The sequence below is a fragment of the Schistocerca americana genome, chromosome 3 (genome assembly GCF_021461395.2).
Source record: "Schistocerca americana isolate TAMUIC-IGC-003095 chromosome 3, iqSchAmer2.1, whole genome shotgun sequence".
NCBI classification, from domain to species: domain Eukaryota; kingdom Metazoa; phylum Arthropoda; class Insecta; order Orthoptera; family Acrididae; genus Schistocerca; species Schistocerca americana.
In genome coordinates this window covers 356,305,418-356,320,683 of record NC_060121.1, presented here as the reverse complement: position 1 = coordinate 356,320,683, position 15,266 = coordinate 356,305,418, and the positions used below count along the sequence as shown (strand labels likewise).

Here is a 15,266-nt window from a genome sequence, read left to right as displayed (position 1 = left end):
TTTAGCTCTACAGGGCCATTATACTGAAATGTTTCCCTACACCACCTAGTATTGTCTTTCTATTTGTGTGAGTAACTGTATGTTCACTGTTGTGGGTAAATACATACAGCGTACACAGGGCGGTGTGTGAAACTGATAGCGATTACACGCTTCCACTGTTGTAGAAATCTGCTCCAGATGCTGCAGATACCGTGTTGAGCTGAAAGTGGTAACCAAAATATGGAGAAATATTCTTCGGGGCTCTGTTGCATAGCAATCAGATTGCTTTCAGTTCTGAGAAATGTCCAGTTACTATTGTGGATTTGAATGATCCATGAAGTGACTTCTTTTCCGAAGAAAACATCGAACTATTTCACTAGAACTGAACGCTCCCGTTGGAACTGTTCTCAACTGGTGTTTATTAGTAAATCACAATAGCAGTACATCGCTGGGTGTATAATAAGACGTACCTTCTTGAAATGAACAATATTTTATTGTTCTATTAACTGATTTCCTTCCATATGCACTTATATTTTACAATGTGAATCAAAAACTCGCAATGGCGACGATTCTTTACATCACAAGAATGGCTCTCCTCCCCTAAAAAATTACTCTTAACAAGAACAAAAGAACTCTACATCCTAAGAATAATTATGTGAGTGCTGACCGCCACAGAGCAATAAACAATATCTTTGTCTCTCTCTCGCACTGTCACAGCAAGTTACGCTGCATGATACATCATATATGCCCCTCTTGTGGATGAACGTTTTTGGGCAAAAACAAACACGAGCGTTCACACAACACTATATTGGTGATTGTTTATGACGCTGTATTAATGTCGACTAGAGTATTAATGTCCACTGTATTTCTTATGATATTTTGGTATTAGTGAATGACTATCTAAATGTAAATTATTGATTTGGGTGCATATACTGCTGACAAAGTTTGTGCTGAACTCCTGATGCAGCATATATGCATAGCTTACATGCTTGCTTTTATTCATTTGTCGAGGATGGCATGAGATGTGATCAGAAACCTTTTTCATCATCACTCAAAGCTTCTGTCACTCGCCTTGGGATGTCTCAAACGGATAATCTAGCCATTCGGCCTAGCCCCACAAAGGAAAACCAAGGAAAACCTCGGGCTAGATTTACCATCCTCGTATTTCTCATTTGCAAAGAAAATTAATTGAATTACAATGAAAAATAAAAAAAATATTTACAATATGGATTTTTTTAAATGAATTTAAACACTGTTCACAAAAGAAACACAACACTGTTAATCTTCTGTGTCTTGAGGTGAACCGTCGACGTGTTGGTTTACGTCCATCTACGATTCCCTTCTATCTGTCATCTCCTGGTAACTGATGGAATTCTATTCCCATTTCACCGTCTCCTCATGGGTATTATGGTTTTCCGCATATGGTTAACATGAAAATAAGAGTCAGTGTAAGTTCCGTGGAAAAGGTATTTGATCTATGCTGAGCTGAAATAGAATCTAATCTAAAGTTCTTTCTAATTGTCTGTTCTGAATTCGAAATATTCGGAAGTCGTAAGGTGTTCTTCATTTCTATCAACAACCCTATAATGCACTATACACAAATCCAACTGGTGCTGCCGTGTCAACTTATGCTCGTCATCTTTCAGATGGACTTTTACACTTGTTGATGTGCTTATAACTGAAAGGCATTTGCTCAGTTGGTAACTTCGCGAGTAACAATTGACATAACATAATTTACATACACAGGTATGTTACAACAATAGTACAATTATAAAGACAATGTTCATCACAAAAGATTGAAACAAAGTAATAGGCGTCCTTTTTAAAACTGAGAACGGGTTACCCCTTCCGAACAGCATGACTTCAGCTCAGCAAATAAAAAAAAGCAAATACAAACATACACTGACATTGTTAAATTGACATAAGGAAAAATATCTTGCCATAGACCAGACTCATTTGAGTCACTAACCCATGGTCATTATGCATTGTGAAACCTGATTGAAATTACTATCTACTAAATAAAAAAATTTTAAAAGAAATCATTCATACTATAGCTAAATTCTCTGTATACTGAAAAGAAAACTTATCCTTACAGTGGAAAGCCTATACATAATGTCTGCATATCTCTCGTACAGTATGCCTGAAAAGAAAAACTAACTACTAAATTGCAAAAAAGAAAAAAGAAACTATCCTAAGTATGATTCATAGGTTTAATGAAAATTCTCTAATCAATATTATTTGATAAGAATAGTATTTTCAATCTTCAGAATCTTCAGTCATCATGAAATTGCTTTAACAAGTGATGAGGATACATTCCTTTCACCTTTCCATTCTTCACATCCTTCAAAACATAAGTTCCTGGATGGGGTATTTTGGTAATCACAAATGGTCCTTGATACAATAATTGCCATTTTGTGTTCTTCCTCTGTATAGGTGAAGCCTTAGGATGAGTTTTTACTAAAACTTGGTCTTTCACTTTATATGTTTTTATTTTTCCAAGTCGATTGTCAAAATATATTTTCCTTTTTCTTGCCTTGTCCATTATATTGAGTAAGGATTGTCGTACTTTAATTTGTAGGTCTATTTTGTTAATAGCTACTTTAGGAATTGGTCTAATCCACTCATTCCGTTCCTGTTTTCCAAACATCAGTTCGTATGGGGTGTATTCTGTCATAGTATGTGGCATATTGTTTACAATTTCCTGAAAATCGTGAAGATAATCGATCCATTTGGGTTGCTGGTTGTGGCAATATGTTCTCATGAACCGGTTTAATTCACGAAAAATTCGTTCCATGGGATTCGCCGAAGGGTGGTATACTGATGTTAGAATTTGTTTTATACCACAACTGGCTAATGTTTGCCTCCAACGAAATCTAGTGAACATTGACCCATTCTCAGAAAGAATAGCCTCTGGTTTGCCTACTTTGACTATATAATCTTAGACCAGCTTCTTGGCTATGGATGCAGCAGTAGCTGATTTTAATGGATAAAGTTTGACATACTAGTGAATATATCAAGAAAAGCTACAATATATTTGCATCCTCCCCTTGATGATGGTAGAGGACCACAGACGTCGACCGAAATGATTGACAGCGGTTTAGTGGGTATAATAGGATGTAGGAAATCTTTCACACAAAAATTTCCTGGTTTGGCTAGCTGACAAATTTTACATTTCCTTAACTGTCTGTGCACTTTCCTGCGAATGTTTGGGAAGTAGCAATATGCTTGAATCTTCCTAGCACACTTTAATACTCCAAAATGTCCCCAAGTGATGTGCTTGTGCAAAATTAAGTCATTCTCATTCTTCTCGGGAATACACACCCTCCAATTATCTGAATCAAGATGCCCTTTGAAAAATAAGACATCGTCCTCAACTTTGTACAGTCTCTTCAGATCATCGTTTCCAGGCTTTACTAAAGTTTCCTTTATTGAATGCCAACGAGGATCTTCATTCTGTAGTTTTTCCATGTTCTTACACATGTCAAGAAAATGTTTCCTATATATTCTATCAGTCATTATAAGAACATTAAATTCGGACAGATTGCCGGTGATATTGATAGTTGACAAATCTCCATCTGGCATTCTAGACAGTGCATCAGCGATGAAATTATCCTGTCCGCTTAGGTATTTAATTTCAAATTGAAACTCTTGGAGTGAGAGCGTCCATCTTGCTAATCTTGGATGTAATAATTTACATGTTTGCAAAAAACTTAACGCTTTGTGGTCACAGTATACTGTTGTCTTCGCTCCATATAAGTAATAGTAAAATTTCTTAAATGACCAGACTACGGCCAATGCTTCCCTTTCGGTAGTCGTATATGTTCTTTCACAAGCAGTTAAGAGTCAGCTAGCAAAAGCTATTGGACAGAAAGTTGATTTCCTATCTATCATCTTTACTTGGAAGAGGCATGAACCTATTCCAATTTCCGAAGCAGCTGCCATTAAACCGAATTCTTGGCTCATATCTGGATGATATAATATTTGTGAATTGACTAAGGCATGTTTTATTGCTTCAAATGCATTCTGACATTGTTGCGTCCACACCCACGGAGTATTTTTGCGCAACAAGCTGTACAACGGTTCTGCATTAATAGAGTGGTCATGAATGAAACGCCTGAAAAAAGAGACAACTCCGAGGAAGCCCTTTAACTGTCTTTTTGTTGTTGGAACTGCAAAGTTTGTTGGAACTGCAAAGTTTTTGATTGCCTTTAGTTTCTCGGAGTCCGGTAAGATGCCTTTTCCATTTATAAGATGACCCAAAAATTTGATTTTATCTCGAGCAAAATGGGACTTTTGCAGATTTGCGGTTATGCCTGCTTCCTTGAAACGTTCTAACACTCTTCTCAATAAATCAACGTGCTCCTCCCATGTGCTCGTAGCTATGAGCATGTCGTCCACAAATAAAGTTAAATTGCTTCAAAGTGCAGGTCCCAATGTATGATCTAGAGCATTTATAAAAACTCCTGAGCTCACGTTTAGCCCAAAAGGTAAAACCTTAAATTGATAGCTTCTACCTGCATGTACAAATGCGGTGTACTTTTTTTATGGTTCTTCTAGAGCCACCTGCCAAAATGAACTTCTCAAATCAATATTTGTTAAGTATTTCATCCCCTCGAACTTTTGAATTAGCTCATCGATTTTTTCCGGGTGAGTTCGCACGGGCATGATAATCTTATTTATCTGCCGTGCGTCTAGCACGAGACGAACTTTTCCTCCATTTTTCGAGACAACATGAAGCGAACTACAGTATGGACTCGTCAAAGGTTCGATCAGATCCCATTCAAGCATCTGGTGGATTTCCGCATCAACTGCCTTTCGTTGGTGCCACGGTACTGGATAAAAAATACGGCAGAAAACTTGGTGTGGTATCACGTCTAAATGGCATGTGTATCCCTTGATTACACCAGGTCTTTCTTGAAAGACTTCATGATATTCCTGTAGAAGATCATATAATTGCTTTCTTTGGTGTTGTTGCAAATATTCAGGTTCTTGCACCTTTTCATATACCATAACTTCAGGGTTTAAAACTGGTTGCAAGTAATTAATTTGGTAATACCGTACAGGTTTGCTATGTATCCACTTTATTTGCAGCTTTCGTCCCTGACAATACTTTCCATGGGTACTATATTCCCTGAGAAGATTCAGTTGATGTTTCTGATCCATTTTTGTAAAACTGGCACGGCCTAGAGAAAAATCGATATGCCAATTTCTCTCTCTAAATTCATCTATACCCAGGATACAGTCCTCAACCAATTTTTTTATTACAAGGAACGTGCAATTTATAGCTACATTTCCTATATCTAACTGGAGTTGAGTCTGCACTTTAACCTGAGAAGACTTATGACCAGTAGGACCTACAATTCTACAACATTGAACAGGAAAAATCGGTGGATTTGCTTTCTGCAGTATTCTTTGAAATAACTTCTCAGAAACGACATTTACTGCTGCTCCTGTATCTAAAGCAACTTGCACAGTAATGCCTTCAATCGCCACCTGAATTTTCGCAACAGGTACAGTGATATGTTCCTCTTGACAAGGCATCATATCCTGCTGAAGTTCTTCTATTAATAATCTGCCTTCATTGTACCGGAAAAATTTGACGCTCGAATTTTCGCCCCTGAAAACTTCCTCGACTGCACCGTCGGGGCTTCTGACAGTCGAGTTTAGTTCGACGATTGTCCATTATTAGTAGATGTCTGCTCCGTTACGTTGGTTATTATTGGTGGTTGATTTTTCCATTCATTTGCATTATCATTTGGTACCCAACCTGAAGTTTGTGGTTGGTTGTGATATTCATGGGTTGGTTGCTGATATCGGCATTTTTGCTGATAATTCCCTTCTTGATAGTATCCTTTCCTCTTCTTATTATTCTTCCTCCATTTCCGTTTATATGTTTGTTCACATTGTTGGTCATGATTACACTGGTCGGGATTTTCGTTACCAAATTTCACGTTTTTCTGGAAATAATTCACCTGTGGGTTTGGTGAATTGTGTGCAAAAGGTTTGTTTCCATACTGTTTGTTGTTACTATTGTATTTGTTAGGTTGGTAACTTGGTTGGTTATAGCGCACATGAGATTCTTCGAACAGAATGTCTATTGAATCCAATGTGGCTAGAAAATCTTTCGCATATTGTTCAGGCACATGGAGAAGTTTTTCCTTAACTTCAAGTGGAAGTTTGCCCTTTAATATTCGAATGATATCCTGCGTCGGGATTGGTTCATTCCAGTATTTACTTTTATTTATATACTTCTCGAAATACTTTCTTAAAGATCCATTTTTGAAAGAAAAAGGTTGTGGGTCAAAAACTTCCTTACGTAGTCTTTCTTGTACACCTTTATTCCAGTATTTGTGCAAGAAAGCGCGTTCAAATTGGTCATAATCTTGACACCAATGGATGCTTCTGACGCCCACATCGATCCATCTCCATGTATGAATCCTGCAACGTACATAATTTTTTGTTGCTCAGTCCACATTCGCGGCAATATCCCTTTAAATTGCTTGATAAATACCACGGGACTGATTGACTTCCTTTCGGGAATAAATATCTGGAATTGACGATATTTAAGCATTTTTTCTTCATTCATAGTCACAGGTGTATTCTGGTGGCTACTACGCGGTGAATGATAATCTCGATAATTTGTTTCTGGTTGATTACGTAAATATGCACCAATACATGGATATTGTTGCATGGATTCGGTTTCACTGGCTTCATCAGGAATAATGTCTGCTTTTGATAAACTGCAAGTAGTATGTGCCCCTCTAGTATTAACTAGACCCTGCTGGCATGCTTTTAATGTATTTTCTATCTTTGCTTTCCAAGCAGGAAATTCATCTCCTATATTCTCCTTAATCTCTTTAACTTCTGCTTTAAGTTGTTCTTGTGCAGCTTCGTTGTTAACTTGCACGTTAGAAACTGTTTCTTTCAAGGTTTTGTCAACATAATTTCGCACTGTCTCGGTTTGCTCTTTCGCCCAATCTTCAATGTCCTTAGAAAATGCGATCTTATGTTCATTGAAAAGTTTCTCTATGTGTTTCTCACCTTCGAGACTGAGAGTGTCTATCCTCCAAGTAAGCTCAATGACAGCTTGCTCGTTATCGTGCTTAATTGTATTCACGTCTTGCGCAATAGTGTTCTGTACATGAATAACTTCTTGCACTTGATGATTTAGTGTATCTTGATGACATAAGATGTCTTTGTATTTGTTTGTTAATTCCTGATACTGTTGTTCTTGTGTAACTATGAGTTGTGCCTGACTGGTAATCAAGTGACTCTGCTTTGTTTCCAAACTCTAGAATTTTTCAGTAATCTTATCATTTATTTCTTTTAGTTTATTAGATTGCTCCTGAGCCAAATTAAATTGCGCACTCTCCAATGCCTGGAATCTACGATTCATGTCGTTTGCTAACGTGGATTGTGCCGTTGCAAGATTAGATTGCGTGGTTTCCAATGCCTGGAATCTACGATTCATGTCATTTGCAAACGTGGATTGCGTGGTTTCCAATGCTTTAATCCCTTGTGTTATGACAGTCAAACTTGACATCAGCTGGGATAACAAATTGGTATTCTCAGCAATTGGCGATTGCACTGGGCTTAATGAGGAGTGTACCGACACAATTTTCGGTACAGTCATTTCGTTTTCGCACGCGTCTGTGTCAGAGATGAAATTCATGTTGTTTGTTGGTTGCTGCATATTTCTCTGGACTTCTTTCGACATATGAATGTCGGAACTAGCAACCGTTTGTGTCGACGGCATGAGCGCATTAATAATTGCTGGTTGCTCAGCCGTAATCGACATATCGCTAACTACGGCAGTATTAAATTCTGTGGCACTAGTTGACGATGCATTCACACTATTTAATTCATTTTGTGGCATTGTGATGCGTGCTCGCTTATTGGCTTTGAACATAGATCTCGTTATCACCATGTAAATGAGCAATTGACAGTTTCTCCTCTAAATAAGTCCTACAAAAGTGACTATTAAACTTTTACACACGCAAAAACGTTAATGTCCTAATGCTGTTAATGTACACTTTACAATGTGACACAAAAACAGTGCATAGATAACACACAAAATATTGTCTTACTATATCTACTGAAATACTGGAATTCTAGTAAAAGTAATATAGCAACACTATTTATACTTAGAAAATTTATATATGAAGGGTCACTACAATGAATAAATGCTCAAGAAAGCTAGTAATTCAAATGTTTTGGCCTATTTGAAGTTTCTGCTTGGCTGCTGGGACGGCGCACTCGTTCTCTTCACAAGATACTCCCGCACGTTAGCGTTAGCATGAAACATACAAAGGACTGTAATGTAGTTACTCTATAAAACTAGACACATATACACACAATGAAACGTTAATTACTAAATTACTAACATATTTATATTGCAGGTTCACTATGAGTGTTGTATCAGGATCGTGTCCTGTCACGGTCGCCATTTATAACGACTCCTTTTCTTACTAGGCTAATTACTGTTTAGCTCTACAGGGGCATTATACTGAAATGTTTCCCCACACCACCTAGTATTGTCTTTCTATTTGTGTGAGTAACTGTATGTTCACTGTTGTGGGTAAATACATACAGCGTACACAGGGCGGTGTGTGAAACTGATGGCGATTACACGCTTCCGCTGTTGTAGAAATCTGCTCCAGATGCGGCAGATACCGTGTTGAGCTGAAAGTGGTAACCAAAATACGGTGAAATATTCTTCGGGGCTCTGTTGCATAGCAATCAGATTGCTTTCAGTTCTGAGAAATGTCCAGTTACTATTGTGGATTTGAATGATCCATGAAGTGACTTCTTTTCCGAAGAAAACATCGAACTATTTCACTAGAACTGAACGCTCCCGTTGGAACTGTTCTCAACTGGTGTTTATTAGTAAATCACAATAGCAGTACATCGCTGGGTGTATAATAAGACGTACCTTCTTGAAATGAACAATATTTTATTGTTCTATTAACTGATTTCCTTCCATATGCACTTATATTTTACAATGTGAATCAAAAACTCGCAATGGCGACGATTCTTTACATCACAAGAATGGCTCTCCTCCCCTAAAAAATTACTCTTAACAAGAACAAAAGAACTCTATATCCTAAGAATAATTATGTGAGTGCTGACCGCCACAGAGTAATAAACAATATCTTTGTCTCTCTCTCGCACTGTCACAGCAAGTTACGCTGCATGATACATCATACCCCCCCCCCCCCCCCTCACCTCTTCTCTATCCATCCCCCTCCCTGCCCCTGCCTCTTTCTTATCCCCCACCACCAGATTGCTTCCCCCATAGTGCATTGTTGCTTACAGTCTGGTCTCGGCATCAGAGATAGTAGTCATGTGTGTATGAGTAGCATTTGCATGAGTGAGTGTGCGTATGTTGTCAAATTGAGAAGAAGGCCTTCTGGCCGAAAGCTTACTTTTTTAGTAGTGCTTTTGTTCTGTGTGCCTGCAACTCAGCATCTCCACTATATGATGAATAGCAGTCCATCCTTGTCATAATATTGTCAAAATAATATACAGTTTTAATGGTGTGGTGGGGAGTTAAATAAAATTTTACATGTAAACATATGAATGGATACAGTTTATTTAATTCTTTCAAAGAAAACAAAATTGACATCTACTTTTAATTCTTGTGCTACTGTCTATTCTTGCACAGTTTTCCTACATGTTATCCTCATGATCATCTGATGTTGTTCTTGTATCACCTTATGTTTGTATTTCCCATCAGAGACCATCTGAATGCAACATTTGGAAACTGCCTGAATGCAACATTTGTGAAAAGATGGATAGGTCCAGGTAGACCAAAAGTTCCCAACATTTGACTCCATTGGACCTTTTCTTGTAGAGCTACAGAAGAAGTCTATTTTGTCTATCTTTTATCACATCATACAGGGTCTGTTTATATGATTTTGGCAACTATATTTCTATTCTAACTTTGTGTCTAGATATAGCACTCATCACTTAAACTAAGGGAGGGAAGTCATTTTTATCATCTGCCTTTGAATTGTGTAAATTTTGTTCTCATTGTTATCATATTTTAAGTCTATGTGTATCACCTTTTCTATGATGGAGTTGAGAACCAGCCAAGCAGTTGCTTAAATGCATGGAAAACTACTAAAAAATACACTAATCTGCCTGTTATACCATACCAACAGTTGCTGACCCACTGCCCAGGTTCATTCCAAACTTGGCCCACTTCCCTGTCTCACAAACTCGTCTGCCACACTTAAGCTAGACAAGCGCATAATGTAAAACTACATAAGGGGTCTTGTTTATAAAACCCTTGTACATTCAGGGGAAGACATGACTGCAGAGGATCTGACAAAATTGTATTGTAGACTTAATATTTCTGAATGTGTATGTCATAACTGTCAAGGTAAAGTTCATACAGAGAAAACAGTGGTTATTCCAGTAAACTGTTTTTGTTAAAATGATCCATTTTAATGTGAGAGTTAAAACATGAAACAATTTTGTATCCCTTGTAGTGTGGTAATGGACTGTTTCTGTGCACTTGATACATCATATAACCTTATTTACTTAGCCTTTCCCTAAAAGCACCTAATAGCAAATTGTGGAACATTGTGCATTGTGTAGACTGGTATATTCAATTTTTTGCTACATGCTCTTTATGCTGAATTCATGACTATGTCATGTAGCCTACATTTAGGCATTATGCCAGGGTTATAAAACTGTATCATTAGCACAATGCCTCAGATGGGACAGTTCAGTGATTTCATTATTTGCTATTTAATTGCAGTACTTTGTATAGATAATTTTTTATGTCTTGAAAAATTACATACTTTGTTTCCATTTGACCAGTTATGTGTGATGGAGAAGAAGCTTGACCAGTTAGTATACGTCCTCAATGCTGTTGCACAGAAGCAGCAGATTCCACTTCGGTCTGTTGAAGATGAAGTCTAGCAACGGTGAGCCCAGCTGTGGGGCACTACAGCTATTTTTATCACCACAGCGATTATCTTGTGAGACATTTTTGTTATTCAACTACTCTTCTTTCAGGATTGAATTTCAGACAGTTTTTGTCCTTTCTCGTGATGTGTGATGTGTAAATAAAATGAAATTCCACTGGACAGTGATTGACAAAAATGCAGTGTTTTAAGTGACTGGAGTGCTCCATTAACTTTTACCATTATACAGTATTTGATTCCATTTTAGTGAGATGAGACTTCAGATAGCATTTTTATATTTTTTAAATACATATACATACATCTATTGTTAAAATTGCATTAGCTTTCTGATAGACTGATTGTCAAGTGTGTTTACAAGTGCCTGGTTGTCAGTATAGCTGTTACAAAAATGTACCATTTGCACAAAGATTTAGATATAAAATTGTAATAGTACTTAATAGACCTTTTAATTCCAATATTAATAATGCAGGATTAATCACCATTCTAACTTGACCATGATATTTATAATACCTCTAACTGAAAGAAATTAGTAATAGAGATACATGCAATAACAATCAGTCTATCAGTGAATTTAAATTTAGGTAATAGTAGGGTAAAATGGCACTAACTTGATGCCTATATAGATGAGCAGCACTTGCTTGTGCAATATTTAGAATATCACTTTGAAAACTAGGCAAGTTTTCATTGATTCATCAGGCATAATGTAACACAAGAGGTTCGGGAAGATGATTTGAACATTTACTTCATATTTTTTGCAGTTCAGTGAAGTATAAAGTTTCTTTTCACCTTTTTTTAATTTTATTTTTTAATTTTTTTTTTTTTAAGTTCAGTTTGGAAACTCTTCCAAATTTTTACCTTGATGAGATTTACTTCTGCTTGTTGTTTTTGAAAGACTGCAAGTAACAACATTGTTACAGTAGTTGTCAGTAAGTAAGGAAGCATGGGCTAATTGGGCCACAGTTTGTATTACATGAACTTAATCTTTTTTGCTTTAAAGCCTGCTGTTTCTTATGATGTTTTGTTCAAGATAATTGTTAAAGTAGTGTTTCATTACGGGATGAAATGTTTTTATTGAAATACTCTCTGAATATTGGAATTAAAGAAAACTTCAAACAAAAATTCTCTTCACATGGGCACAGCTATCTAAAGATCCAGTCAGTTGCTAGCTATGCCTGATAAATGCTTTTGAATGAGATTCAGTGTGTTGTTTTCCAAAGATAAAACAGTTTAATTCAGCTCTGACAGCTCATAAGAATTAAATACCCACTCATTCTGGACACAATGGCCCAGTTTCCGCTTGGGAACAGATATCCTGTGCTTTCTTGCATGTTACGATAACTATCTTGGTTTGATATTACTCTTTATATAACTAAGTTATGTCTAATTAACTCATTATTGTTAGTTTGTTAAAGAGTAACAAGGTGAAAGTGACATAGTATCACTTTTAAGGAACACTACAAGTATCAGCACCATCTTATCCTACTTTTACCATATCTTTGCATGAATGTAATATAGAACATTCTATGAGACAGAGTTTACCACAATATAAGAGTTCATCCCATACAACTTATATAGCAAATTGTACATGAAATTACACATAAAGTGAAATGAATTTTGTAATGTAACATACTTTTATCTCAGAAGTGGCATCATGTTGAGCATACAGCCAGTCCTTTTGGATGACCATTACATAATGCAAATTGTGTGTCACTCTGTGACTATGTGAAGCAACTTGACGTTGAAAACTCTTCAGTGGATGTACATGTTGTGTGTCAAGAGGGAAAAACTACCAAAGTCATTCATTTCTGTGGAATACTGAAAATGGCATACATTTTATTAATACAGTGGTGCTGTTTTTCCATAATCAATATTTGTTTTCAAAATCCCAGTTAAAACTACATTGATCTAACACTGTATTATTCCAGTGGTTAGTGCTTAGTTTTTCAGCCATGCCATAACTATGTTTGAAGATAAATTACTATGCTGCTATAAGTGTTATACAACATGTTCATTAATTACTTCACAAAATAATGAAACTGATGTATACACAGTTATATCACAAGCATTACAACACAAAGAAATAAAATTGCTATAAAAATCATAATAATATGTAGCGTGGCAGTTAAGAAATAAGTAAGCCCCGGGTAGAGAAATTTGAATTGCAGTTATGGATTGAGTAAGAAAATAAAGAAAGCAGTAAAAAAGAAATTTTGCTTAATCCTCTATTATTAGAATGTGAGAGATGTGCATGAGGAGTTATACTGCATTCGATTACTTATTGTGGTTTTACAATCCACTTTTGCTTCTGTCTTCTTTTCTACTTCTTATTGTTCTTTAGCAATAGTGGAAATTCATGGATGGAACAATACATAAAATCAGGAAGAGGCAACCACTCACCTATAGCAGACTGATGTATGACACGTAGACATAAGGAACAGAAGACAGAGTTAATTAGCTTTGAATCTCTGGCTCCTTTTCTAGAGGAAGTCGTACATTAATTCACACAACAATATAAACACCCAGTTGCATGCCATCATGGCCGCAGTGACACTGATTGTTGATTATCTCAACTATTGATGTTAATAATCAGTAGCACCATGGCCACAGTAGTGTGTGTCAGTGTCTGTGTGGTTGTGTGCATGAATTCGTGTACTTTCTACCAGAGAAAGAGCCTGAGTTCAAAACCTGTTTTGTGTTATGTGGGTCTATGCACCACATGTCAGTCTTATTGTTCTTTATCATTTTGCACTCATTCCTCTTTTCATGTATGACTTTCTTACTCTTCTACATCTGATGACACATTTTCCAGTCTTAGTTTGTGAAAGCACTTCTTGTATAATATTGTATGTTTGGGGGGGGGGGGGGGGGGGGAAGCAGAAAGAAAGAAAGAGAGAGATTGAGAGAGAGTAGCATGCACATACAGAAATAGTTTTACCTCTAAAACTGAAGCAAAAAATTATGTGCCTGAGTTTACTTCACTGTTCCCAAATACAGAAAAGACTATAAATTGCTAAGTCCTTCTGGATAATTAACAAATATGTGTACTGTCCATACAGATTAAGTTGACACTCGGCACAGTAGCTGATGAGAGTGGCCATAAAGGCATTTCCCATTTCCCCTTTATGGTCACTCCCATCAGCCAACACTGATCAACTTAGTTTATGTGTACAGTACAATGCTATCAAAAACCCAGCCACTGTGGTCTCCTGGTGCTGCAGCCTGACTGCCTGTATTTGTATGTGGAGTTGTTTGTACGTTTGGTGTCTGAAGAGGGCCTTTGTCTAAAGGCTTTGATGTTTATTATCTTTCCTTTGTGGCTCTCTGATTCTCAGCAATTTCTATATTTGCTGAATAGTAATCATTCCTCATGTACACAACAAACTCCGCACAAAGTAGTCAACTTATTGCCTTTGTAAGTTTTGTTATGACTAAAGCTCTACTGATATTTTTTACTGATTCCTTAGTCTGCAAAGACTTACATTCCAAACATGTGTGCATCTGTACTGTTATTTAATCAAATAGAGATGGGAAAAAAATCTTCTTCTGAGACAGCAGTAGTGACAGTCAGAACAGATAGTCATGAGGACTGATTTTGGAACCAAAGATCTCTTCATCTGACCTCATACAGCAAAAAGATATGGGCATTCAAACCAGTGCTTTACTAGCCTGGGATCAAGAGTGAACAGTAGGACACCAAAGGAAAGCCAGCAACATGCAGAATTTAAAATCTGTGGAGTTACTAGCAACAGAGAAAAGAGGAAGTTCTGGTTCCAGAAGAATAAACATTAAACACAAAGGCATATAAACTGAAAATGGGCAACAGTGTGGAAAAATATAATGATCAAGAAGTTCCCAAATAAATAAAATATGAAAAATAAAGACATGAAAGGATGAATTTAGAAAAGAAAACTTAACATTCATGAAAATGGGGGAGAGGAGTGTCACTAGGTACTTTTGTTCATTGAAGTTTTGGAGATGAATTTTTACATCTGAAATTTCTGGTGTTTGAAAGAACATTACAATTTTTATAAATAGTAAAGCAAAGATAAGGCCTCAGCTTTTGTACTGAAGAATGTGTTCTTCACCAGAGAACTCAATGTTACTAGTATAAATTCTATGTTTGTCATTTCATCCCAGGGTCACTATAACTGCTTAATGCTCAACCTTTAATGTAGGCATGAAGAGCACTCCACTTTTCTTGAGGATAGACAGAAATATAGAGAGAGTCAATAGTGATATAACCCAATACTCTGTTGCAAAACATAGTTAGCAACTAAATAATCATGACCTTGACCTCCATTTCATCAGTTAAGAAATTAATTTCTTACAAATCAGCATTTCTGAACTTGGTGT

General features: G+C 36.6%; 1 protein-coding gene across 1 annotated transcript in view; it reads left to right on the top strand.

Annotated features, from left to right (window-relative positions):
• Positions 1-10,989, top strand: part of LOC124606079 (potassium voltage-gated channel subfamily KQT member 1-like) — a 296,924-nt gene extending 285,935 nt beyond the window's left edge. Inside the window, exon 12 of the mRNA XM_047138043.1 lies at positions 10,807-10,989. Coding sequence (XP_046993999.1) covers positions 10,807-10,908 — 102 coding nt within the window. The 3' untranslated portion in view covers positions 10,909-10,989. The remainder of the gene's footprint in view (positions 1-10,806) is intronic.
• The last annotated feature ends 4,277 nt before the right edge of the window (positions 10,990-15,266 follow it).